The sequence below is a fragment of the Myxine glutinosa genome, chromosome 4, assembly GCF_964187855.1.
Source record: "Myxine glutinosa chromosome 4, kmMyxGlut1.1, whole genome shotgun sequence".
Lineage (NCBI taxonomy): Eukaryota > Metazoa > Chordata > Myxini > Myxiniformes > Myxinidae > Myxine > Myxine glutinosa.
The window spans coordinates 83,342,966-83,369,492 of NC_136264.1; the positions used below are offsets into that span (position 1 = coordinate 83,342,966).

Genomic DNA, 26,527 nt, shown 5'->3' on the forward strand with positions numbered 1-26,527 from the left:
CACATCTAGCCCTGACGTTCTTCAGACCTCCCCTCTAGCCCTGACGTTCTTCAGACCTCCCCTCTTCTCTCTTCCCCCCCCCGCTCCCCCCCCCCCCCCCCTCGCCAGGACTGCCAAGTATAGGCCTATTAGACACTTTAAAGTATATATAGAACAGATTACGGATGGAAAACATCAATTCAAAGGTCAGAAGGGATTGTGGTTTTAGACATACGAGGATTGGTGGATGGTGTTTAACGATACATAAAAGTGTTGCATATACAATATCACATTTAATTACTTAACACTTGTGCTAAACATTCCCTAAGGAAATATCAATCTGTTTAGCCTTTTCAAAACCCTTCCACTTAGCAGTAGTTGCACAAAATATTACGGCATTTGATGTCATCACGACCAAACATGGCATACGTAGACCACGTCCATGTTTCTCAAGACAGCGTGGGGAAATGCGTTTTACGAACTATATCGTTTTAATTGCGGTTTATTTTTGGCTGCCACCCACATTCCTCTCCATTTTCTTGAAACCCAGGAACATGACCCCCCCCCCACCCCCCTTTTTCCCCATAGGCCCTCAGTTTTAGCTATCGCGGCATCTTCCAGGATTGCAAACCCCGCAAAAATAATACACACATCAATTATTAACGATGTCTACAACTTCTGCGAGACAGTTCCATGTTTCAGTCCAGTTCCTACAGGAGAAATGCTAAAATTTGAAAATTTAGTCCAACTTGTAGCCCTCACCTCGTCCTGGAAAAGCAACCTAAACTGAATATCCACCTCATGTGATTATTGTAGCAATACGATTTAATTCATACACATAAGCAACCAATCTGCTCACCTGAGGTCTTGTTGAGAAATATTGCAGCCAACAACAGCTTCCAGGGATCATGGAAGAGTATCTCTTGAACCAAGTTGAAAGGAGATTTTGGAGGGGTCCATTTTCGTTGAGCTTTAAACTGTAGTGTTGGGACCTCTACAACAAAAATGTAGAGGAAAGCTTCAATGTGGCAATTATGGTTGCAAGTGCTTACAAACCTGCTTCCTCAGAATTGTTCCTCAGATCACCTTCCATATTAAATGGGACAGGAATTATTATCATAACATAGCCGCTAATGATGGCCATTGGCGATAGAAAGCACATGCATGAACTCTATCTGTAAGCTATAATCCTGGAGGGCACTACTCCGCACCAGATGTGGAATTCCCAGTACCCTGGTACTCATTTCACCGACCTCGGAAGGATGACAGGCTGAGTCAACCCCACCTGGTGTTAATTCAATGGCTGACCCGGATTCAAACTCAGCACCCTTGGATCCCAAGCCAGCCATTCCAACCGTTAAGCAAACATCAGGCAGAGAGGGACAGGAAAGGTGGGATTAATACAACCTGAATTGTGTTTTACGCAGTCTCTCTCGTAAGCGAATTGTATATTCTATTTTTTGTTGAATCTACTTCCATGTAGGACATTCGTGTTAAAGGGACACAATCATGAATAATTTTTTTAGAAATATGTTTTAGAGGATTATATCCATGACCCATTAGCACAAAAAACAAACCCATCCAAACAGGAAACAATGTTTTTTTTAAAGGATGTTGTAAAAGAAACATGCTGCATTTACAGCAGTAAACCTCCACATTTTCTTTTCAACAAGCTTTAAAATCGGTTATTTCGATCGATTTATATTTTTGAACACTATAAAACACAAATCGCCTTTTTGCCACTTTCAAAACCCTTCGGTTTATGTTGTTAAATAAGGTCGAGTATATAACTGCATAAGCTGCCCTCAAATTTTATACACCATTAAAATCATTTTATTTAAATTGAACTATATACTTGAATACTGCGTGGGGTAAGGCGTTTTATGAACTCTCTAGTCTTGTTTTCTTTTTTATTGGGGTCGAGGCATGGGACGGAGGGGCTTGCAAGTTGAGTAATGAACAAACACCAACAGCACTCACTTTTTGATGAGCCCCAGACACACAAACAATACACGTAAATATAACCACTGATACATACTCAATTGCTACCTATTAGTCCTGCCAATGTCCATGTACCCCATCTATCCCAAAAGCTTTGAGGCAACTATCTACTACCACTAACTTTCCAGGTAGACTATTCCATGCATCAACTACTGAGTGAAAGACCCCTTCCTTACTACCATCCTAACAACCCTAGTCTTTACTTTGAGGCTATGGCCCCTCATCCTATCACTTTTTGAAATGGAGGAAGGGGAGGAGATTATTTTTATTAACCAAACATTGGGGAGTGTCAGATTAAAAAGGCAGTTTTTTTATTTCACGATTAAATTGTACAAGGGATATGTGACACAACCCAAAGTTTGTGGGAATTGTCCCTCCAAGTCGTCAGACTTTTTAAGTTGTGGGAAACCTTAACTGATGGGAATTTCAACCAAATTCATTTCTTTAAAAATAAAAAAAAACAAAGAAAAAGCAAAGATGTGGATATTTAGAAAAGTATGTACCTTTTGTGCCTTTCCTGGCTGAAAAATATGGACTGCGCTTTCTTTTTTGAGTTTTCCTCATAATTAGCCCTGGTAAGAAACAAAATGGATTAATATTTAGAATTTTTATTTAAAAAAAAAAGAAAAAAAAAAGGTTTCAGACCAAAAACAACAGAATACAGCTCTACTAGAAAATGCACAAGAAGCTCAAAATAATTCATATCAACAAAAAAGTCATTTTAAGTATATTTTAATGAAGCTCCAAAAAGTTCAGCATGAGCACAAAATAAGAACTCCCTCACGATAATGCGTACATTGCAACTTTGAGCAATGATTCCAGGGCATTTCACAAAAAAAAGTTTTTTAAACTGACAGTTGCAGCAGAAATACTCACATTGCCCTTGAACAATTCTTTACAGGTATATAATAAAAGAGCAAAAACAATCGATGCTTTAGTCGCTTTTGAAAACAATAAAAACTACATGCACAAACAATCAACAAATTACAAGGTAAAAGCTACAAGCAACAGAATCGAAAACAATTACCAATAGGTGAGGAAACAAAAAGTTGAACTTTCATTTTACAGAATAATTCTCCAGCTCTATCAAAGTAGCAAAAGAATATTTTTTTTTAAGTTTAAAATTCTGTTTTTTGGATGTTTCATTTCATTGTTTCTTTTTTTTTCTGGGGGTGTGAGGGGAGGGGAGGGGTTGAAGAGTGTTGTAGGGTGATGAGTGAACAAACAACGACAGCACTTTCACTTATTGACGAGACCTTCTCACAGACACACAATCAACATGCCCGGTGTTTTCATCTGTTCCAAGTTCCAAAAATCGACACGGCCAGTGTTTCAAAGTAAAAATTGAGAAATAGCAAAAATATACTTTAAAAAATGGATTTTGTTTTGAAAGTTTAGATTCACAACAATTCAAATGTTCTTTTAAAGCTTGCTCAATAAGTGCCTTGATACAAGTACAAGCAACAATGCACAAAGATGGTTTTGAAAAACACCGAGTAGGACTTATTGCCGAATTAGCTTACAGTGCACTCAAAATAACTCCCTAAAAAATGTGTGCACGTGGCTCTTGCAGTATGTATGAAGAGCTCTCACCAGCTGGATTAACTTCCCCACTGTGACAATCCACCACATCATCGGCTTCAAGGTCAATCACTATATCTGCCTCCCGCAATTGCTTGGGGTCTGGTTCTTTGTCAAAGTCACATTTACCATCTGCACCGTGTTGGCGCTTCATCGAAAATTTCATCTTTAAAACCTGCTCTTCCTTTCTACCATTTTCTTCATGACTGCTGCACTGGTGGTACCATTCGGTTACATCAGTGTTTTCCTGTTCTACATTGCATTTCTGCTCTTCTTCTCTCTCACTGTAAACACTTGAAATAACGAGCCTTCCCAGTACATCATCCTCTTCATAACGAGGTTGTTGTGACATCTGCCCCTCATGTTGATATCCAACTTGATCCAGTACCTGTTCATTCAAAGCAATCCTTCCTTTCCCTGCCAGCATTTCCATGGCATTGCCTTGTTGTGATGAACATGGTCGTTTTTTCACAGATGGGGATTCGTTCATTGGTGGTGAGTATCGTACCCTTTTGTGTGGTGTTCTGCCCGACTTCCTCACAATATTCAGTTGAGGAGACAAGCGTGGGGTTGTGGAGGCTTTTGCCTTGCCACTGACGGAGAAATTGAACTCGTCAACTTTCAGATACTCCTCACCGGAGATCTCGAAGAACGCGGCAAGTTCATTTCTTGAACGAAACTGTTTGCCAGTTGGACTGGTGAAGGAAACAAGACGCATAAATATTAAAGGCATATAAAATTACAATGGCAAGTGTATGGATTTGATGCAATGTCATCTCAGCTATGCCAATTATTAGAAGTAATTATTTAAGTGTCATGCCTGGTGTGCATCTGGTGTGTAACAAAAGCAACTGGGAGCAGAAAAGATAAACAAAAGAACAGCTCCATGGAAAACATTCCCTCTATTACTAAAAGTAGATGCGTCCGTCCATCCATGTGTGTATGTGGGTGTCACGCGAATAAGCAGCAGCACAACCGAGCTTTAGTGGTTCCTACTGTCGTAGAATAATAAAAAATGGGACAGTTGGAAAGGTAGTAACCAATTTACTTGGAACCAAAAAAAAAAAAAAAGCCAGTTTAATCACAAGGTTTCCCATTTTTAAATCCCCTCTTTCCAGGAATTTTTTTGTTTGTTTTTTTGTATACAAGATGGAAGCTCATGTAAGAGCAAACATTAATCCCCCCCACAAAAAAGGACACATAAAACATATAATAAAGGGAGCGGGAGGCAAGATTGGGAGAGAGGGAAGCACACAAGTACAACAGTAGAGAACAGGGACATCGGGAGATCTGTGGGAGAGAGAGGACTTCGGGGGAGGAGGCATGGGAAGGGGGTGGGGGGGGGGGGTGAGGGTGGGAGTGGTATAAAACACATGAACACTGCTAGGACTTCCAGGAAAGATGTCTCCACTTCCAGGAAAGTGGAGCTGGGATGAATTAACAGGGGTAGACAAGATCAAGGTTTTGGATAGGGGAAGATAAGAGATGTTGGGGAACAGCTGTTTTAAAGACCTGGAGGGAGGAGTGGGATTGGAGAGAGTGAAGGAATTTGTTCCAGAGGCGGAAGAAAAGAGGAATGAAAGAGTGAAGGTGAGCAGAGAGTCTTGATTTTGGCAGTGTCACCAGAAGAGGGTTGCTGGCAGATCTTTGACAATTGTATTTGACAATTGGATTGAACACATGGAAATCGCAGACTAATGTAGCGGTTCAAACAGTAACATTTATTTATTCTACGACAGCAGGAACCCTTTATAAGGACATGGGGGGGAACACACAAAAATGTATAGTAATATTTATCAAAGCAATAGAAATTAGAATGGCATTCTTCGACGTCGTGACGTCAACCGACATACCTCCGCCAATATTATTACATCATCATACATACTTGTACCAAGATTAATTTAAACCCCTTCAGCTGTTCTAAGTTAATCACATTTTTATCTGACAAGACCTCTGACCTCTTGACCCCAAAATCAAATCAGTTAATGTTTACATCATTATACATACCGATACGAAGTTTGAATTAGATCCCTTCAGCCGTTCTCAAATTATAGACCTATTACAGACTTTGACATTTGACCTCTTGACTTCAAAATCTAATCAGGTCATCTTTCCATCATAATACACTACCGGTCAAAAGTTTTAGAACGCCTCAATTTTTTTTCCAGTTTTTATTGAAATTTACAGTTTAATGTCTCAATGTACTCTGAAATTAAGCATAGAACAAATAAACAATTGGAGATAAAAAAGAAATCATAGAATCATTTTGTTTAACAAAATTTAATTTAAACTTTTGACTTAGCAAAGTAGCCACCTTTTGCAGATACAACCGCCGAACACACTCGTGGCATTCTTTCTACAATGGAAATCAAATATTGTTCGGGACGTTCTTCCCAACACTGTTGCAGAAGTTCCCACAAATGTGTTGCACTTGTAGGTTGCTTTGCTTTCACCCCTCTGTCCAGTTCATCCCAAACTAGCTCGATGGGGTTTAAGTCTGGAGACTGTGCTGGCCATTTCATGATTTGAAGCCTACCGTCTTGTTCTTTTCCTCGAAGGTAGTTTTGACATAGTCTGGAGGTGTGTTTAGGGTCATTATCTTGCTGTAGGATGAACCCCTCACCAACTAGGCGTATACCAGAGGGTATTGCATGGCGCTGCAAAATGCTGTGGTAGCCCTTTTGGTTCAGGGTGCCAGTCACTCTGTGCAAGTTGCCGACTCTGGATCCAGCAAAAGGGCCCCAGACCATCACGCTTCATCCTCCATGTTTGACAGTTGGTGTCACCCACTGAGGAACCATCTTTTCGCCTCACCGACGGCGTACAAAATCCCTGCATGATGAACCAAAGATTTCAAATTTTGATTCATCGGTCCATAAGACCTTCTTCCAGTCTTCAGTAGTCCACTGGCGGTGCTTCATGGCCCAGGCAAGCCTCTTTTTCTTATTTTGCCATTTTAGCAATGGCTTCCTTACTGCCACTTGACCTGTCAAACCTGCAGCTCGAAATCTTCTCTTCACAGTTGAAACTGAGACTTGCTTACTTCGACCAGTGTTAAGCTGTGCTTGGAGCTGTTGTCCTGTGAGCCGCCTATCACGCAAGCTGTTGACTCTCAGAAACTTGTCTTCTGATTCTGTTGTGGCTTTGGGTCTGCCAGACATCTTCCTGTCAGAGTTTCCTCCAGTTTCCAATATACTACTTCCTGCAGTGCAATATTGTCGAAATAATGCTTCAGAGGTATTATTTGTTCTGTTTGTTCCAATGTCTGTTCCAAGAACGGTCTGTTCCAATACTGCTTTTATACAGACAGGGGGTTTGTAATCAAGTATTCAGCAGAGGTTGGGACACCTGTAGGAATTGTTTGCATTAACTTTCAAGGCTTAATTTACTTGCATTGCTGGAGAACAGCTGTAAGTTGTTAACCCATTACTTGTTCCCTGAAGGCCTTTTTTTTTTTTTACAATACAACTGTGCAATTTACATTATTTTCCCGTTTTTGCTAACCTAAACTTTTTTTTTAACCTCGAGCAGTTTACTGCTTACCTTTGTACCACTGGACTGGACAGTAAACTGCGTAAATTTCAATAAAAACTGGAAAAATTGAGGTGTTTTAAAACTTTTGACCGGTAGTGTACACACCTGTACCAACTTTGGTCAAAATCCCATCAATGGTTCACAAGTTAGCAAGGTAACAGGATTTTTACCTAACATGTCCTCTCACCTTTAACCTTGTGACCACAAAATCCAATCAGTTCATATTTACCTCATTATACATACCTGCACCAAGTTTGACTAAGATACCTTCAAGTTATCGCGGTAATGAAAACCTATCACGGACGGACAACCTGAAAACATTATGACTCCGGCGACTTCACCGGCGGAGGCATAAAAAAATATTTGATACAATTACAGCTCCTGCAAAGTATTGAAAGCTCTAAAAGTCTAAGGTGTCCTCAAATTTTCATACAGAATTGGCAGCTCCAAATAAACTGATGAATGCACGGAGCAGGTGCATGGTGATGGTGCGCTCATAATTCAACAATAACCAAATTCAACAATGCATATTCGTTGATGACCGCAGGTCAGGAAGGATGGTAGATACACACACAAATCTCAGACTGAGGTGTACACCATGGAGAATCACCATGTTAAATCACCAAAACATCCACAGAAACTGGATTTTTTTTTTTAAGGTAACATGTATTAATACTTGGGAATGTCCAAGGATCCAGCAGGAAGGACGTCACACTGAGTGGGGGAGTGGGAGTGTAACTATGTTCACACCGACTCACCTAAAGATGTACACGTCATACTTTCCAGCAGATCTCCCTGTCATTCTCCTCTTCACTTTACGATGCCATCCAGTGGGGAGATACGGATCGTAATACATTGGGATGCTTTCCTCCCTCCTCCTCCTCCTGTGTTGCTAAACCCACAGAAGCAAACATTCAATTTACCATCAAATGCATGAGCATTCAAGTACAGCTTCAGGTTCTAAAACGACCTGGAGAACTTTGGTTGTTAAAATATTTAGAACCACAAATTATACGATACCCTTTGGTTTATATGATACAGAAACTCAAAGCTTTGTGCACACCATCAATACACTTCAATGGGAGCTCTGTTTTTCGCACACATGACATAAAGGGGGTGCACGAGTTCTTGCCAAGTTCGGCTCAGCACGTTTGCATCCACCAGTGTGCATGCAACGAACATCCTGCAGGTGTGTCACTTTGGTGTTGTAGGCAACATATTTGACAAACCGCCACAGAAAAAGAAAGATTTTCAAAAAATTATCGAGGGGGGTTATGCCTGGTGATCGCGGGGGCCAGGCGGTTGTTCCGTCTCGGCCAATCCAGCGACCTGGAAATTTTTCATTCAGGACGGCTCAAACGACAAAGGCCCAATGAGGGGGTGCGCCGTCCTGTTGAAAAATGATATTGGGTTGCAGGTCTTCAATCTGCAGGAAGGTGAATCCTTCCAATATGTTCATGTAAATTGTTGAGGTTAGTATACCGTCACTAATATGTACGAACGGAAAAAGTTCCTGTGCACCATTAAAAAAAATACACAAAATGACACCGACACATGAACCCGAGCAACATAATGGTCATGCACGTGTACCGAGTTACGTGACAGATGCTACACGTGGTACTGGGAAAATTGCAGCGCAACACTATTCAGTGAACTACCTCAACTGTGAAAAACATTTTTATTGACGTCTAAATTGACGTTTTATTGACGTCATTTTTTTTTTACTTTTCAACATTAAATGTCATTTTTATTAAACGCGATGCCACATCTATCTGACAATGAACGTTTACGTGCTATGACCATGCTTGAGACAGTAATGCTACAACACGTTGTGGTTAGGCATTTTGGTATTCATCGGAACACCGTACAATCTGGAGATGTTATCACAAACTGGCAACATCAGAGACCGCCCACGTGTGATGTCATGTGTGACGTCACAACAGCAGGATAACCATATCCAGTTGGTACACCTTAGGAATCGATTCCAGACAGCAAACTTTACAGCTCGCAGCATCCCTGGCTTGTAACCAATCAGTGCCACAACTGTCAGGAATTGGATACGTGAGGACAACAACCAACCACGATGATCAGCACTATGGCAGATTTTGTTGCAAAGTCATCGACATGCTCACCTAGCTTGGTGTAGACAATGTCTGAGGTTCAGGAGACAGGATTGGGCTACAGATGAGTTGAAGTTCCATCTTGACAGTAGTGATGGCCATCGTCACATTCATCAACAGGAAGGTGAATGTTACGCTGACGTGTTTTACAACGTTTGTCGTTCAGAGTTGGAAGCGTGATGATATGAGGTGGAAGCGTGATATGAGGTGGAAGCGTGATGATATGAGGTGGAAGCGTGATGATATGAGGTGGAAGCGTGATGATATGAGGTGGAAGCGTGATATGAGGTGGAAGCGTGATGATATGAGGTGGAAGCGTGATGATATGAGGTGGAAGCGTGATGACATGAGGTGGAAGCGTGATGACATGAGGTGGAAGCGTGATGATATGAGGTGGAAGCATGATGATATGAGGTGGAAGCGTGATGATATGAGGTGGAAGCGTGATGACGTGAGGTGGAAGCGTGATGATGTGCAGAGGCATCACCACACATTACAGCATTAATGGCAATTTGACAGGTATTCAGTACAGTGTTTAAGTCCCCGCGTCCTTTACTGCAGTGGTTCATGGACGTCACATCACACTTCCACAGGATAACGCACGCCCTCACGTCGCACGAGTGGTCACCGCTTCATCGCACAACAGAACATTTCCACACTTCCGTGGCCACCTGTTTCACCTGATCTTTCTCCCATAGAACATGTATGGGATGAAATGGAACAACGATTGCATAGTCTTCAAAACCAGCCGGCGGTGACAGTCCAACTGTGGCGGACCTATTCATTTCTCATGGGTGTAAATTATGCACAGAAACCTTTTTCCGCTATTATACATGTACATGGTCTTTAGAGTGTATGGTGTGGCCATCTAGGATCATAAATAAGGTTCCAATTTAGATTGGGTTTGAACCGAATCTGTCAACCGGTTTATGCGGCGACTTTTAATGCGATCAAAATGAACACCAATGTATACGAGGTGGACAGCTCTCTTTAGTTGATGTGCCAGAACAGTTTTCGATGCATGCAAATATTCTGTTTATAGAATTTGATGTTGGAACACTTTGTACTGCAACAGACTAAAATGCAATGGAGTTTATTGAATACTAGCAGAAGTACCCGGCGTTGCCGGTTGCTGCTGCCACTACCTTTCCAGGGAAACCTTTCCTACCTTGGGACTTGTCAGTTAAGGTCCGGCCGAAAGATAGGAATAATTGAGGCCATTAATAGCAGGAGTTGTTGCTCTTCACATCCGAAGAAGACATTCACATAAAGCATGCACCAAGTTAATTTGTTTCAAATGCAGAAGCTGCTGCACAGACAGAAACCACTCTGATAGCAAGCAGGGTAACCTGGGTAACCTGTCAAGGAACCTCCACCAAGAGCAAACCACAAACTGTAATTTGCCCATGATGCCGGTGATACCTCACCTACTCTTGAGGGAGGATGCCGTGGGATCTTTAATGTAACACACACACACACACACACACACACACACACACACACACACACACACACACACACACACACACACACACACACACACACACACACACACACACACACACACACACACACACACACCGTCCTGTCACACACCGTCCTGTCACGTCACGTCACACACCGTCCTGTCACGTCACGTCACACACCGTCCTGTCACGTCACGTCACACACCGTCCTGTCACGTCACGTCACACACCGTCCTGTCACGTCACGTCACACACCGTCCTGTCACGTCACGTCACACACCGTCCTGTCACGTCACGTCACACACCGTCCTGTCACGTCACGTCACACACCGTCCTGTCACGTCACGTCACACACCGTCCTGTCACGTCACGTCACACACCGTCCTGTCACGTCACGTCACACACCGTCCTGTCACGTCACGTCACGTCACACACCGTCCTGTCACGTCACGTCACGTCACACACCGTCCTGTCACGTCACGTCACACACCGTCCTGTCACGTCACGTCACACACCGTCCTGTCACGTCACGTCACACACCGTCCTGTCACGTCACGTCACACACCGTCCTGTCACGTCACGTCACACACCGTCCTGTCACGTCACGTCACACACCGTCCTGTCACGTCACGTCACACACCGTCCTGTCACGACACGTCACGTCACACCGTCACGTCACACACCGTCCTGTCACGTCACGTCACGTCACACACCGTCCTGTCACGTCACGTACCGTCCTGTCACGTCACGTCACGTCACACCGTCACGTCACGTCACGTCACACACCGTCCTGTCACGTCACGTCACGTCACACACCGTCCTGTCACGTCACGTACCGTCCTGTCACGTCACGTCACACACCGTCCTGTCACGTCACGTCACACACCGTCACATCACGTCACGTCACGTCACACACCGTCCTGTCACGTCACGTCACACACCGTCCTGTCACGTCACGTCACACACCGTCCTGTCACGTCACACACCGTCCTGTCACGTCACGTCACACACCGTCCTGTCACGTCACGTCACACACCGTCCTGTCACGTCACGTCACGTCACACACCGTCCTGTCACGTCACACCGTCCTGTCACGTCACGTCACACCGTCCTGTCACGTCACGTCACACCGTCCTGTCACGTCACGTCACACCGTCACGTCACACCACACACCGTCACGTCACGCACCGTCACGTCACGCACCGTCACGTCACGCAACGTCACGTCACGCACCGTCACGCCACGCACCGTCACGTCACGCACCGTCACGTCGCGTCACACACCGTCACGTCACGTCACGTCACACCGTCACGTCACACCACACACCGTCACGTCACGCACCGTCACGTCACGCACCGTCACGTCACGCAACGTCACGTCACGTCACGCACCGTCACGCCACGCACCGTCACGTCACGCACCGTCACGTCACGCACCGTCACGTCACACACCGTCACGTCACACACCATCACAACACACACACAGACTTTGAAACACCGGGGTGCCAGTTGATAGCTGGGTCGGGATTCGAACCCAGGCTAGGCAGCTGACAGGTGAGTGTCCCTACCTCTAGTCTAGGCCATCCAGGCAGCATAAAGAATTAGCAATAGAGAACAGGTAAACAAACTCACCTTATGATGGTGAAGTTCATTACCGTCAATGTCATCTTCTAAAACAACCTCGAATTCCTCTTGGTGTTGCTCCTCATACTCTACAATCTTGAGGTCTCCTTTCTCCTCTTCCTCCCACTCTTTCAAAAACCTGGAACCCGACACACACAAACTTGATGTACAACAGAGTTTAACCGTTTAAAGCGTTAAAACGTCAAAACGAAACCATAGCATAACTCGATCACCTCACTGGAGATGCAGATCACAGAGGCCCAGTTAGTCTGGCAGAGGAGTTGCGAAATCAAAATTATATTGTTGCAATGAAAAGCCGATGTTCATCGCTCGTTTCACAAATAAATACTACACAGGTGATGTGAAACGGCCACATCAAGGCTGTGCCAACTTTATTCGGAATTTTAAAAAACTTTACCTGGAAGTCGCGTCGACATCATCAACACCTGCCATTCTGGCGGAAGAGAGCGGCGGACTAACGAAACCACGTGGTTCCGACGGTATGCTGACGCGTGACGTCAGGGTCAGCATTGCGTCATTACGTACAGCGTCTAACTACCCACAATCAATTTCACAACAAGCATCAAGGACGCATACGAAGAATAATTTTCTACAGGCCAATAGGTCCACCATGCCTGTGCTACATCCAAGCAATCCACAGCACACTGACCTTACACCTCGTAAACGCACCCAACCTCTCCACCATCTTATCGGACTTAAATTAGGTAATTAAAATATGGGCACCGCCGTGTATACGGTACTATAAATTTTATTTTAAAAAATTAACTAGTCACATCCATTCCCCACGGGGGGGGGGGGGGGGGGGGAAAGAAGGTCATATTTTAACAATCTCGGTGGTATATATAGATTACAGTAGATCTGGGATCGAAACGCAACGGGAAGCTATATTCACGTTAACATGCATTTGTCAAAGGAGGAAAAACTCCTTTTTGAGAGGGTATATTATTAGTATTAATATTTTGTAATACACATAAACAATCTGCTATTATCAGGGTTACTTGTTATTAGAATCGGCCTTGGAAAATGGCCACGATTAGCTAGCTTAACACGGATATACACCTTAAAACAAATTTCGCTTAAGGCGGGAAAAAAGTTTTTGTGGTATTGCTTCTTGCTAGTACAGCAAAACAACAATAGCGCAACAACAAAACACAACTTTAACTGGAAGGATACTCGGTAGAGGACATACCAGCATACCTCCACCAGGTAACCAGGTTGAACAGTTTTATATGTTTTGTATCCCAATGACGGGCCGGATCTAGGTTTGAACCTGAACCAAAATCGAATCGGTTTGTTCTTGTCACCAAACCCACTCATACACCTAGTTTAGTCATAACTCGTCCAAAACATTTTTAAATATCATGTTATATAATCACTTTTCGCCCGATCTCTCAATGGTGAAGAATCTCTTAAAAATTAAATAATTCTCGTATCCGAATCCATATTCAGATCTGCACCAAAATCGAATCGATTAGTCCTTGTCAGACACCAAACCGGTCCATCAAGTTTCGTCCAAATCCGTCCACAACTTTTTGAGATGTCCTGCTATGTATCGTTTTTAGCTCCATCTTCCAATGGTGAAGAATCACGGAAAAAATTCTAGTAGCCGGATCCGAATCCGGATCTTCACCAAAATCTAATCACTTCATCCGTGTCACATACGCTACATCTCTGCCCAATTTCATCCGAATCCGTCCACAACATTTTGGGATATTTTATTCACAAACAGACAGACAGACAGGGGTGAAAACATAACCTCCATCCACCTTCAGTGGCGGAGGTTATTAGTCTTCAACATATTGTTGCGGTTTTGAGAACCCACACTCTTGTAAATAAATATGACATCATTAAAGGGTTAAGGTTGCACCCCATAGGTAGGCCACAAGCAACACGTAGGCCACCATAGGACTTCAGTTATTTCATTAGTATGTGTTTAGATAAGGCTGTGTTTCCAAAAGTTGAATCTGCGTTGTGTCAATCAAATAAGGAGTAGGCCCTTTCGTCCATTTTAACAGCCTCCCTCTCCAAGCCACGCCATTAAGCGTGCCCCTGTAGCGGCTACCGCTGGGTTTTCACAATCGCCTTGCACCTATCAAGGACGCGGAGCGATCACCATGCCGGGCTCGTCCAGGACGCCCGGGCAGGCCCGCGCTCAACTTGCCAGGCCTCGGTCGGGACGCTGGGCCACGCCCCCTCTCGCCTTTCCTGGGCAAACGCTCCTGGATAATATGTATATATATTGCTGCCCGATAAACGGGCTTTTCAGAGTGCCTGAGTGTTTGGTTTGATTAAAGCAACTCGGATGAATTCCAGCTTTTTGTCGCGTCCATTCTTCCGATCGACGTGGGAGCCCCAGCTCCTTCACCCCTACAGTCTGTACCTCATGGCCCCTCCCAAGTGTTACGTGCCTCGGCCAGCAGCAGCTGCCTTAGCGCTCGCTCAACGCCACCATAAGCCATGAGGTGAGGCCCGAGAAAGTGGGCGGAGCGCCAGGAAGAAGGTGTGGCCACGTCAACCCACCATCAGGGCGTGGCCGGTAAGCGATAACCAGCCAACCAGGGCTGAAGTGACATCGCCGACAGGCGTGGCTTTGGGGCTCGTGCGCGGAGTGATCGCTTGGTTGAGTTATAAAAGCGAACGCAAAGCCCTTTCACAGGACTTTTGAGATATACGGCGCGCTTGATGAGAGAACTTGCCGGAGGACTGAGGCAGTGGCGCTGATTAAAGTAGGACCTTATTAAAGGAGGACTTATCGGGAGAGCGCACCTTTGTGAAGAGATATGCGGCACGCTTGATGCTTGATGAGAGAACTGTCCAAGACGGCGTCGTACGATTGGCGTTGTAAAGGACTGGTTGGAAACGCGCTGTGCGAAAGGACCTTGAAGAGAGGGGGCGTTTGGCACGAGTGTGCATTTATTACATACGCCATAGGACACCAGCTTCCCCCCGCTATATAATTGTCCGGTCGCGTTCCAACTACACGCGGAGCTGCCTGCCGGGTTTCGTCCGCTGGATCGGAGCATGGACCGGAGCCTGGACCGGAGCCGGGCAGGAGCCCAGGCTCGCTGGTGACCATCCACCATCTACAATCCCCGTGTGAGTGTGTATGTTTGTCCTGGGTATTAAGAATAAGACTGTCTAAGGCTGCCCTATGTAACTGCTTCTTGCTCTTCCTATCCTGTACATTTCTTTCGTTTCCTCTTCTCCTTCTTGTAAATTGTTAATAAACCAATCTTTGTTCTTCCTATTTTCTGGGTTTCCTCTTTATCCGATCGCATTAGTCATTTTCTCAATTGGGTAAATGTGGCATGATTAGAAACCGCTCAGAATCGGGTTTAGTCCTTGCTAACGGCCCAAATCGCGGCTCGCTTCGCTCGGCGTGTCCACTAACGCCGTGGTTCGGGCGGGAGTTATCGCCTTGCTTTACGGCCGGTGGTAGTACTTAGGTAATTAGATTAAGACTCGACCAACAACCCTATTTACCACCGACCGGAAGGAACGTTATAACTTCCAGGACTCGGGTCAGCCAGATAAAAGGACAAGGGGATTCAACCCCCCTTGATAATGGGAGAGCCGACGTCCGAGATCCGTAACAATTGGTGTCGGGGAGTGGGATTTGGACCCGAACCAAATTTTCTTATCTGTGAAAAAAATTGGTCAAAATTTCGAGCGGCCAAAATTTTATTACAACATCTAAATTAAATCGTGCCATGGATAGCCAAGGCGATCGGATGCCGGTGGGGATAGATGAAGAGGGGTTAGAGGCAACCCAGGACCCCCGGGAAGAAGTGGAACAATTAGGAGAGATGGAGGAGGAAAGGAAGGAGGGTGCGGCAGTGGGGGTTGCAGGCGCACAAAATGCCGGCGCCTCGCACATGGTGGCAAGGGCTGCGCCCGCTGCGCAAGTGGGGGTGGTCGACATGCAAGCCTTCATGGCGCAATTCATGGCGGAAATAAAACAAATGAATGAAAAATTCACAAAAGAAATAAAGGGCGAAACTCGGGAAATGAAGGAAATAATGGGCACCCAACAGAATGAAATAAATAAAATAAATGGCAAATTGGACGCCCAAAGTGATAAATCCACCCGGGAAATAAAAGGGTTGGAAAACAAAATGGGAGAGCAATTGGGAAGTCAAATTGGGGGGTTAGAAAGTAAATTGGGGGGATTAGAGAACAAATTAGGGGGCCAATTGGAGGACGTGGGTAGCCAAATTAAGGAAATGAGGGACGGGTTAACGGGGTTGGAAAACAGAATGGCCGCTCAGGAGAACCAAATGGAGGGAGTGAAGAATGGGTTAACAGGGTTAGAAGACAAGATGGGGGGCAAATTGAGGGAAATGGGGGATCAATCCACCCGGGAAATCAAACAAATGGGGGATCAAAGAGAGGAGGTCAAAAACGGGCTGGAAAGCAAATTGGACGCCCAAAAGAACGAATTGGAGCAAATGAGGGCAGGGCATCTAAGAAGGAAATGGGAGAGATGGGGGGAAGATATAAGGCGCTGGGTGTGCGAAGGGGTCGGAGGGGTACGCGACGAGGTGATGCAGTGTGAGGAGCGCGTAGAGAAAGAGGTGAGAAAGAGTACGGCTAGGTTACAGGGGGTATAGAGGATTTGACGCGAGGAGTAGAGCAGCTGACAGTGGGACAAAAGGAGTTAGGGGAGCAAGTAGGTAAGAACACAGCCGTGATAGGGGGGCTGAAATCGGCACAGAAAGAAATAAAAAAGGAGCTTATAGCAAAGAAAAAGGAATGTCAGATGGTACACGAGGGGCTGACAAAGAGGTTGGACGAGGTGGTAGAGACGTTGGGGGCGAAAGAACGAGAGAACAGAAACCATATAGAGACAACCTTAGAAGAAGAACTTGTGGGGGCGCACCAGGAAATAGAAGAGGTGAAACAAAAATTAGAGGAGGTAGAAGACGGGGGTGAAATATGAATGAATGAATGATCGTTTTAAGGCCATTTTCCCCGCTAGAGCGGGGGTTAGCCTTGCCGGCCCCATGACAATCATGGTTCCCTGTTTGAGGCAATGTTTTTTTTTATGGCCGGATGCCCTTCCTGACGCCAACCCTTAGTCGCCTCTTACGCTGCGCATGGATACGGTGTACCTATTCTAAACCGGGGTACACACCGGGATCATTTATCCCAGCAAGCTGGTACTCAAATGGTGAAATTAAAAAGAGACGAAGGGAGACAAAAATGAAATAAAGGAGAAGGTGATGGAATTGGTACAAGGTCTGTGCTTACATCGTGATGACGTACTTGCTAACCAAATAAAGAGTTTGCAGGTGGCGGAGGAGGAGTGAAGAGGAAGAAGTGCCGAGGTGAGTGGCGATATGATCGGAAATGTATATGGTGTGAGGGGAGGTTCAGCGAGCTTGGGGGTTGGTATAGACCCGGGCGTTCGTGAGAGGCCAATGGTAAGGTGTGCGACTGGTCCGGAGTGAGGGGAAAGAGAGTGTGTGCAGGGATGTCCAACCATGGGGAGTGTGAGAGGTGTTGGTGAACCAGGGTGTGCGAGAATGGAGTGGGTAGCGGGTTGCGACGAGGCGACCTAAGCATCGACACCGACAGGGGTATTCTCTAGAGGGACGGGGGGTGCACGCGCGCCCCCCAGGAATAGTGTACTGTGGGGGCCCGAACGGTTCGGCCCCTCGCTAACTCCACAAAGAGCGACGCACGGGGTCTGGCCTTCGGGCGGCCATAAGGTTCCACTCGCGTCGTATGACGGCAAGAGTGATCTGAGGGCGTACCTGGTGCAATTCGACCATGTGTGTAGGGGGATGGTTGGAATTTGGACGAAGGTGGAGTACACCTTGTGGGAGCACTGCGCGGCGTGGCGGCGGATGTGCTGACGGCCTTACCACCGGGTGCTCTCACCATGCCAGCCCTCCGCACGGCCTTAATTAATAGATTCGGCATTGATCAGCAGAGCGAGCTTGTTAAAGCTCAGCTTGCGGTGCGAAAGAGAAAGCCCCAGGAGACCATCGGGGAGCTTGCCTATGACATTCGCCGCGCAGTAGGGATTGCACACGCAGACATGGCAGCGGCCTCCCAGGAAAGCCTGGCGCTGGACCATTTCATCCAGCCTTCCCGGACCCCGAGCTTCGGCAACAGCTCGCCATGTGGCGCCCACGGACTTTGAGCCAGGCGGCCGACGCTGCGGCCCGTTGGGAAGCAGCGAGACCCCTGGCCCGGGGAAGAGAGCGCCACACAGTGGCGGCACGCCAGGTAGGGCCCGTGACGGGTGGCGGCCCCCTGAGGGGGCCCGCCGCCAACAGGGGCCCTGACCTGGAAAGCATGGTCCGAAGGCTGGTGGACCAGCGCCTGGCGGGACCTGGACCATGGCAGGCGGCTCCGGAGGTGGCCCCCGGTAGGCCACGGACAAATGCCCCAATTAGGACCTTAAGGTGGGGCAATTTGGAATTTCGGAGGCAAGCACCTTACCATTTGAGGTGCTATAATTGTAGTCGGCTGGGTCACCGTGCGTGAGAGTGTCGAGCTCTGCGCCAGGACGGACTCAGGCAGCCGGAACCATCAACTCCGCCTCGTACGAGTCAGGTTATCCGACCCCAGACACCCCCCCCCCCCCCCGCCAGGGCCCGGGAAACTAGAAGGTGCCGAACATACAGGGCCATGTTCGGTAGTAGGGGATGGTGAGCGCCCTCATTGACGCGACAGGTCATTCATTGTGGCCAAATTGGTACTGGTAGTTTGACAATTCGGTGCAAAATTGCCGGCGTGGGGGTAGACGCCGTAATGGACACAGGAGCTAGCGCCACGATCATCAGCCCTGTGATCCTCAATTTGAGTGCAGATGGCTGGGATAAAATCCAGCGTCTGGAAAATTATAGTTTGCAGCTGGCTAGCTGGGTAACGGCTCCGATCATAGGGCGTGGTTTTGTAACCCTCAAGTTTGGGTCGGTAAAGAGGGAGATAGAAGTTTGGGTGGCGGAGGTGTGCATCCCATGCTTAATAGGGTTGGATTTGTTGACTGCCAGCGGTTGTAAAATCGATTTGTGCCGGGGGACCCTGCAAGTGGGAGTAGAAGAGCTACCATTGGAAGGGGGGAGCACGGCCGAGAGGATGGAGATGGAGGCTTCTGAGGCCGTGACCATTTCTCCAAGGGCCGAGGCCATAGTGCTGGCCCAATGGTTAGCTCGCCCAACATGGCAGGAGTCCTGCGGCCTGGTCGAACCGGTGGCAGCGCAGTCCGTCCCGGGTTTAATCGTGGGCCGCACACTCGTAAAAACGGACGGGCCGGTGGTGGCCGTCCGGGTAATTAATATTCGTGCAGAACTACGCACTATAGTAAGGGGCACGAAGATAGCCGGCTGCACCCCAGTTAAGGAAGTCGCGCCAGTGAGGGACGAGAACGTCCAGCCAAGCCGGCCCCAGAGGGAGCCTTCAAAAAGTAATAGGAATTGGCCCGAGCCCATTTGTGAGATGGTATATCGTAGTAGTGTAGAGTTGGGAGATACCCAGAAGGAGGCCTTACATTCATTAATTGAATCACATTTGGATATCTTCTCCTTGTCCTCCGAGGATATTGGACGTACGGGCCTGGTGAAACATCAGATCCACACCGGTGAGGCCCGGCCTATTCGTCAGCTCCCCAGACGGCTCCCTTGGAGCAAGAGGGAGGAAGCTGACAAGCAGGTAGAAAAAATGCTCGATGCAGGTATCATCGAGCCCTCGGGAAGTCCTTGGATGTCACCTGTTGTGCTCGTCAAAAAGAAAGATGGGACCACGCGTTTCTGCGTGGACTATTGCCAGCTGAACAACGTGACACTCAAAGACTCGTATCCCCTGCCAAGAATTGATGACACCCTCGATGCCGTTGCGGGCTCAAATTGGTTCTCAACTTTGGACCTCAAGAGTGGGTATTGGCAGGTGGAGATGGATAGGGCAGGGAAGGAGAAAACGGCATTTTCCACAGGTAAGGGGCTATATCAGTTCACTGTGATGCCGTTTGGTTTGTGTAACGCCCCTGCCACCTTTGAACGATTGATGGAGCATGTACTGGGCGGCATGCCTTAGCAGTCATGCCTGGTATACCTGGATGACGTCATAGTACATGCTAAAACATTCCCCCAGGCCAAAGCTAATTTGGATCAGGTGTTCGGGTGCCTCAGACAGGCAGGGTTGAAGCTGAGTCCGAGCAAATGTACTTTGTTTGCCAGAGAGGTGGCCTATTTGGGTCACGTTATTGGTCGCGAGGGTGTAAAAACAGACCCAGGCAAAATTACTGTGGTAGAGGAGTGGCCCGCACCACGTACCATCAAAGAGGTGCAGGATTTTTGGGACTCTGCTCCTACTACCGGCCCTTTGTGGCAAAATTTGCAGAGTTGGCCCGGCCCCTTCACCGGCTTACGGAGAAGGGGACAAGATTTAATTGGACAAGGGAATGCCAAGTGGCCTTCCTAGCATTGAAGGGGTGGCTGACATCCGCACCCGTTCTAGCATACCCCACTAGTGACGGGACATTTACCCTGGACACGGATGCAAGCCAGGAAGGATTGGGCGCAGTTTTGTTTCAGACACAGGAGGGCGTGGAGAGAGTGATCGCGTATTATAGTCGGGCCATGAGTAGGCCGGAGCGAAATTATTGCGTCACTCGCAAAGAGTTATTGGCCGTGCTGGCTGCCATGAGCCATTTCCACCCGTACTTGTACGGGCGGAAATTTCTGGTTCGAACTGACCATTCCTCCTTGCAATGGCTCCTTTGGTTCAAGGAACCAGAGGGCCAAATTGCAAGGTGGTTGGAAAAGTTGCAGCAGTACGATTTCAGTGTGACCCATAGGGCCGGGAAGGCCCATGGGAATGCTGACGCACTCTCTCGGCGTCCTTGTTTGGGGGAAAACTGTAAATTTTGTGGGAAACATGAGGAGAGGGAGCAATTGGGCGATTCCACCCCTACCCTCGTAGTCCGTGCAACCCGGGTGAGAGGGCCAATTTTGCCACTAACCGCAGATGAAGAATTTGGCACATTGGCTTGGAGCACGGCTGCCCAGCAGGAGGATCCCGTCCTGGGACCGGTGTACGAATGGGTTCGATGGGGGCAAAGACTTAATGGGGAAGATGTCACCCCCCTCGGGGTGCCAACAAGGGCATATTGGGCTCAGTGGCAAACCCTGGAATTGAAAGATAATATCTTGTATCGCAAGTGGGTGGAGGTTCCCTCTGAGACAAGGCAGTGTTCTGGGCCCTGTGCTTTTTCTGGTCTTCATCAATAATCTATCTGACTCTCTTGAAAATCCTCTCTATCTCTTTGCTGATGACTCTACTCTCTGTCGCTCCATTCTTCATCCCTCAGATCGGCAGTCTGCAGCCTCCTCACTCTCTGCAGACCTGGACAAAATCACAGACTGGGCAAACAAGTGGAACATGTCTTTCAATCCTGACAAATCTCACACTCTTAGGATGTCTCTCCGAAAAGACCGACTGGACAACCCCCCCCATCCACTTTCTGAATAATCCTCTCCAAGAAGTTCTGTCACTCAAGCTTTTGGGTCTCACTATTTGCCATGATCTTTCCTGGGAAAACCACATTTCAAATCTGGCCTCCAAAGCCAGTCGCCGAATGGGCATCCTCCGTCGTGCGAAGTCCTTCCTTGGCACACCTGAGCTCCTCACCACATACAAGGCTTTCATCCGCAGCTCAATGGAATACTGCTCTCCCCTCTGGGCTGGTGCTCCTGCCTCACACCTAGCTCGTCTTCACGCTGTTGAAACCAAAGCATTCAGAATCATTGGAATCTCCCGCGATGAAGCTAACTCCAAGGGCCTCTCACTCACTCACCACAGGCAGGTTGGTGGTCTTTCCGTCTTCTACCGACTCCTCTCTGGCCTTGCCCCCCCCCCCCCCCCAGCTCTCTCTGGGCTCTGTCCCGCAAATAATCCTACAGGTCGCACAAGATCTGCCTGCAACCCTCTTATGGTTAAACTGCCAAAATCAAGACTTTCTGCTCACCTTCACTCCTTCATTCCTCTTTTCTCACGCCTCTGGAACAAACTCCCTCACTCTCTTCAATCCCACTCCACCCTCCAGGTCTTTAAAACAGCTGTTCACCACCATCTCTTATCTTCCCCCATCCAAAACCTTGATCTTTTCTCTCCCCGCTAATTTCACCCCAATTCCACTTTTTTGAAATACCAACTTCTGTCCTGGAAGTCCTTGGTGTCCTTGTGTTTTATACTTATCCCACCCCCCCCCCTTCCCACGCCTCCTCCCCCAAGCCCTCTCCCTCCCACACATCTCCCTGCTCTTAAATGTTGTGTGCTCTCAAGTGTTTGTGTGCTTCCCCTTATCTTGTCTTCCGTTCCCTCTTTTTATATATTTTGTTTGTCTGGTTGATTTGTTTGTGAAGTAAATGTCAGCTCTTTCACGAGCCTCGATTCAGGATACAAAAAAACAAACAAAAAAAAACTTCCTGGCTGGTGATCGTCCCTGATAAATTTAAGAACATCATATTACAGCAGGTGCATGGTCCCCGCTCCGGCCGCCATTTGGGCAGGACAAAGACAACATCTCGGGTCCGCCAGAGGTTCTATTGGGTGAATATGGGGCGCGACATACAGGACTGGTGTCGGAGATGCAATGCCTGTACTGCCAAAAAGGGACCAGCACGGAGGATGAGGGCCCCCCTTCAATTACACCAGGTGGGGGCCCCCCTTGAGCGGGTGGCTATGGATATTCCAGGACCACTACCCCGCACCCACCAAGGTAATAAGTACAGCCTCGTTGTAATGGACTATTTTACCAAGTGGCCGGAGGCCTAAGCCCTCCCCAACCAAGAAGCCAGGGTGGTGGCACAGGCCTTCGTGGAAGGATTTGTATGTCGGCATGGGATTCCAGAGGAGCTGCACACCGATCAGGGTCGAAATTTTGAAAGTCAATTGTTAAAAGATGTGTGCAGACTCCTGTCAATTAGAAAGACAAGGACAACGCCCTTAAGACCACAATCTGACGGGATGGTGGAACGGTTCAACCGAACATTGATCCAACAATTGGCATTGTTCACCACCACCCGTCAGGATGACTGGGATGAACATCTCCCATATTTGTTAATGGCCGACCGTACCAGCCAGCACGGGGCCACCGCATGTAGTCCGGCGTTGCTTATGTACGGGCGGGAGTTGCGGGCTCCCGCCGACTTGCTATGCGGTCCCGTGCCAGACACCACGGATATCTCGCCGAGGGAGGGCTATGCACGTCACCGGGAGGAAGGCATGGAGAGGGTCCATGCCTTCGCCCGCCACCAGCTCCAGCTGGCGGGGGCCAAGATGAAGCGCAGGTACGACCACCAGAGCCAGGGGAGCCAATACGCTCCGGGGATGAACATTTGGTTCTTTAATCCCCGGAGGCGGAAGGGTAGGTGCCCCAAACTCACCTCTCCTTGGCAAGACCCGGGGGTCGTCCTGTCGCAAGTCTGTGACGTGGTCGTTAAGATCAAAATGGGGCCACGAGCCCTCCCTCGGATCGTCCACACCGATCGGCTAAGACCCTACACCGGCGCACAGGCGCCCTCATGGATCGCCTTGGATTTAGATGCCGAGGCAGGACCCAGTACCTCACAATGACAGGGGCTCATAGTGCAAGAGGACTGGGGGGTGATAGTGGGAGATGCCCGATGTAGAGGGATGGTGGCTCTACCATCCCTCACATCCATTTGGGGCACATGAGCTATAGGATTTATGGGGTTTGGTGGTGCAAGCTAGCCAGGGAGGGTTAGGATAATTGATAGAATTTAGAGAGACTAGGGCATGCCCGTACTATATATATATCTAAAATTATATCCCCCCCCTCTATTTACATGAAATGGTTTGGTTCATGAAATGTTTTGGTTCATTCGCAACGCCAAAGCGAACGGCGAACGCTTTACATGAAATGGTTTGGTCCATGAAATGTTTTGGTCCATTCGCAACGCCAAAGCGAACGGCGAACGGCTTGCGAGTACAGTGACAATCCCCCCCCCCCCCCCCTCTATTTACATGAAATGGTTTTAATTAGTTTTAAAACATAGTTTAACGCCAACATAGCGGCAACATAGTTTGCCAACGTGAAATAAATGAATACGCTCTCAAATGTGCCGTCCGAGGCAGAGTGTGTTCGCCACGTTCGGCACACGCGATAGCTCGCTGCTCTCTGATTGGTTGAATCGTTTTTTGGACATAGCTCGGTAAGTAATTGTCCAATTAATATGAAACCTCGAAAAGGCACATCCTCGGGTCCCCAGCAATATACCTGGCAAGTTTAAAGTATATCGGACCCGTGGTTGTCGAGAAACAGCGGTCACAGACAAACAAACAAACAAACAAACACACATACAGAGATTACTGGAATTATAGATAGATGACTTTAGGAGACTTGAGAGTTAAGTAGTGACATTGTACAGGTAGTGGGGATGTAGAGTAGAGTAGTTGGATGATAACGACGGGGGATGTGCGTAGTTTAAGGGATGACAGGGGAAGCACAAGGATTAGAGGGGTAGTAGTTAGTCAGATGATGCAGTGTGTTTGTGGTATAGTTTAAATGAGGAATTGAATGAGAGTCTTGCTGGTGAGCATGATGAAATGAGGCATTGCGAATGAAAGTTCTTGATAGTGCTGGTTATCAAATGAGGCAATGCTCGTGAAAGATGTGTGTTTGTGTGAAAGTGTATGAGTGGAGTATTGAGGATGTGTGTCATTGTGTTAAGTGCATTGGCTTCCATGGTGGGCAAGTGGAGAATGGGAGTGTGGAATAAATGGTGTGGTGTAGGTGGAGTGTGGAAGGAGTGGTGTGGAGTGCATGGTGCGAAGGAGTGAATGGGGCGGAGGATGGACCCCTTCACAAATACCCGGGGAGGGTAGTTTAAAAGTAGGTAGAGGGAGAAGGTAAATTTGGGTGGATATTGACATCTGTGGTGCGGATAGTAGCAGAGTACTGCTTGGATGGGTGCATAAGTGTATGGAATGGCTGGGCGTGTGAGCCTGTTGGTAAGTGTGGTTATTGAGCACTCCGCCACTGGTAGTAGTGGGGCGGCTTAGCCCAAATATTCAAAAGAATTGTGCATTTTGTGATACAAGCACCAAATTTGGCACAAATGTACATTAATATGTTGCGAACATTTTCAGATATTGGGCCACTTGAAATTCCGTAATTGTTTTTTTCAAATTTTTTCAAATTTCGTAATTTCAAATTTTTCGGGTGACACCGTCACAATTTCGGTCTTCGAGGCCGGCCGATAGGCAAAGTGTGACCGGAAGGGACGAGGTTCTCCTGACCACGTGGCCCTCGATCTGGGAAGCGAGAGGCGTTCCATTAGTGGACGCGCCCCTCACGCCCGACTTTTGGGCGGCCCCGGCAGGCCGTTTGTTTTGACGTTCCGTGACAGGCCCCGCACCCCCACCTCCGGGCCGACCGGAAGCTTGTGCTGAGTACATCATACCTGAACAACTCAGTGAGGCAGAACACAGCAGTGCACACCAGGGTGACCCCTTCAGTGCATAAACCAATTAACCTGTCCACTGCAGGGCATATAGAAATGAAGTTATTTTCTGCATATAATAATAATATAAGTTCAGTTCTATATAACAATTTCTGTTATCACCACTACCACTACAACTACCACTACTACAAGCTTTGTCTGGAATTTTGTGGACTAACAGACAAACAGACATACAGACAAGCTGGGATCAAAACATTACCTCCTTCCACCATTGAGTGTAGAGGTAAACATCATGGAAATTATATCATGCCCTAGATTTAATTCATGCTTACCCGTGTATTTGCTTCACTGGTTCACAAGGTCTTTTGCATACATGTAATTCAGACTCTCGTCTTCATTGCTGACCACACAATGTTCGCAACATATTAATGTACATTTGTGCCAAATTTGGTGCTTGTATCACAAAATGCACAATTCTTTTGAATATTTGGGCTAAGCCGCCCCACTATATCGGCCGGCCTCGAAGACCGAAATTGTGACGGTGTCACCCGAAAAATTTGAAATTACGAAATTTGAAAAAATTTGAAAAAAAAAATTACGGAATTTCAAGTGGCCCAATATCTGAAAATGTTCGCAACATATTAATGTACATTTGTGCCAAATTTGGTGCTTGTATCACAAAATGCACAACAGGTTTGCTATGCTGCTACACTATAGTCTGTCGGCCTGGTGAGGCCGCAGGTAGGCTCTGGGAGCCAGTTAGTGTT

The 26,527-nt window shown here is 47.3% G+C and overlaps 2 protein-coding genes across 2 annotated transcripts in view; both read right to left on the reverse strand.

Annotated features, from left to right (window-relative positions):
• Positions 1-2,547, reverse strand: part of MBD4 (methyl-CpG binding domain 4, DNA glycosylase) — a 59,769-nt gene extending 57,222 nt beyond the window's left edge. The window contains exons 1-2 of the mRNA XM_068114635.2: positions 2,484-2,547; positions 839-973 (exon numbers count right to left, since the gene is read on the reverse strand). Coding sequence (XP_067970736.2) covers positions 839-973; positions 2,484-2,544 — 196 coding nt within the window. The 5' untranslated portion in view covers positions 2,545-2,547. The remainder of the gene's footprint in view (positions 1-838; positions 974-2,483) is intronic.
• A 149-nt stretch (positions 2,548-2,696) lies between these two features.
• LOC137424936 (uncharacterized) lies at positions 2,697-13,156 on the reverse strand. The gene is made up of 4 exons (XM_068112843.2): positions 12,722-13,156; positions 12,313-12,442; positions 7,854-7,987; positions 2,697-4,256 (listed from the first exon to the last, which is right to left on the reverse strand). Exons 1-4 carry the CDS (start codon positions 12,832-12,834, stop codon positions 3,524-3,526), a joined length of 1,110 nt encoding a protein of 369 aa, XP_067968944.1. The 5' UTR covers positions 12,835-13,156; the 3' UTR covers positions 2,697-3,523.
• Between the last annotated feature and the right edge of the window lie 13,371 nt (positions 13,157-26,527).

Bases quoted from the DNA above. Each gene is read 5' to 3' on its own strand.
- LOC137424936 (XM_068112843.2), bottom strand. From the start codon at position 12,834: ATGCTGACCCTGACGTCACGCGTCAGCATACCGTCGGAACCACGTGGT. The intron at 12,443-12,721 runs GTAAAGTTTTTT...GTCGGGTTCCAG, and splicing joins GATGTCGACGCGACTTCCAG to GTTTTTGAAAGAGTGGGAGG. The intron at 7,988-12,312 runs GTGAGTTTGTTT...CTGTGGGTTTAG, and splicing joins ATGAACTTCACCATCATAAG to CAACACAGGAGGAGGAGGAG.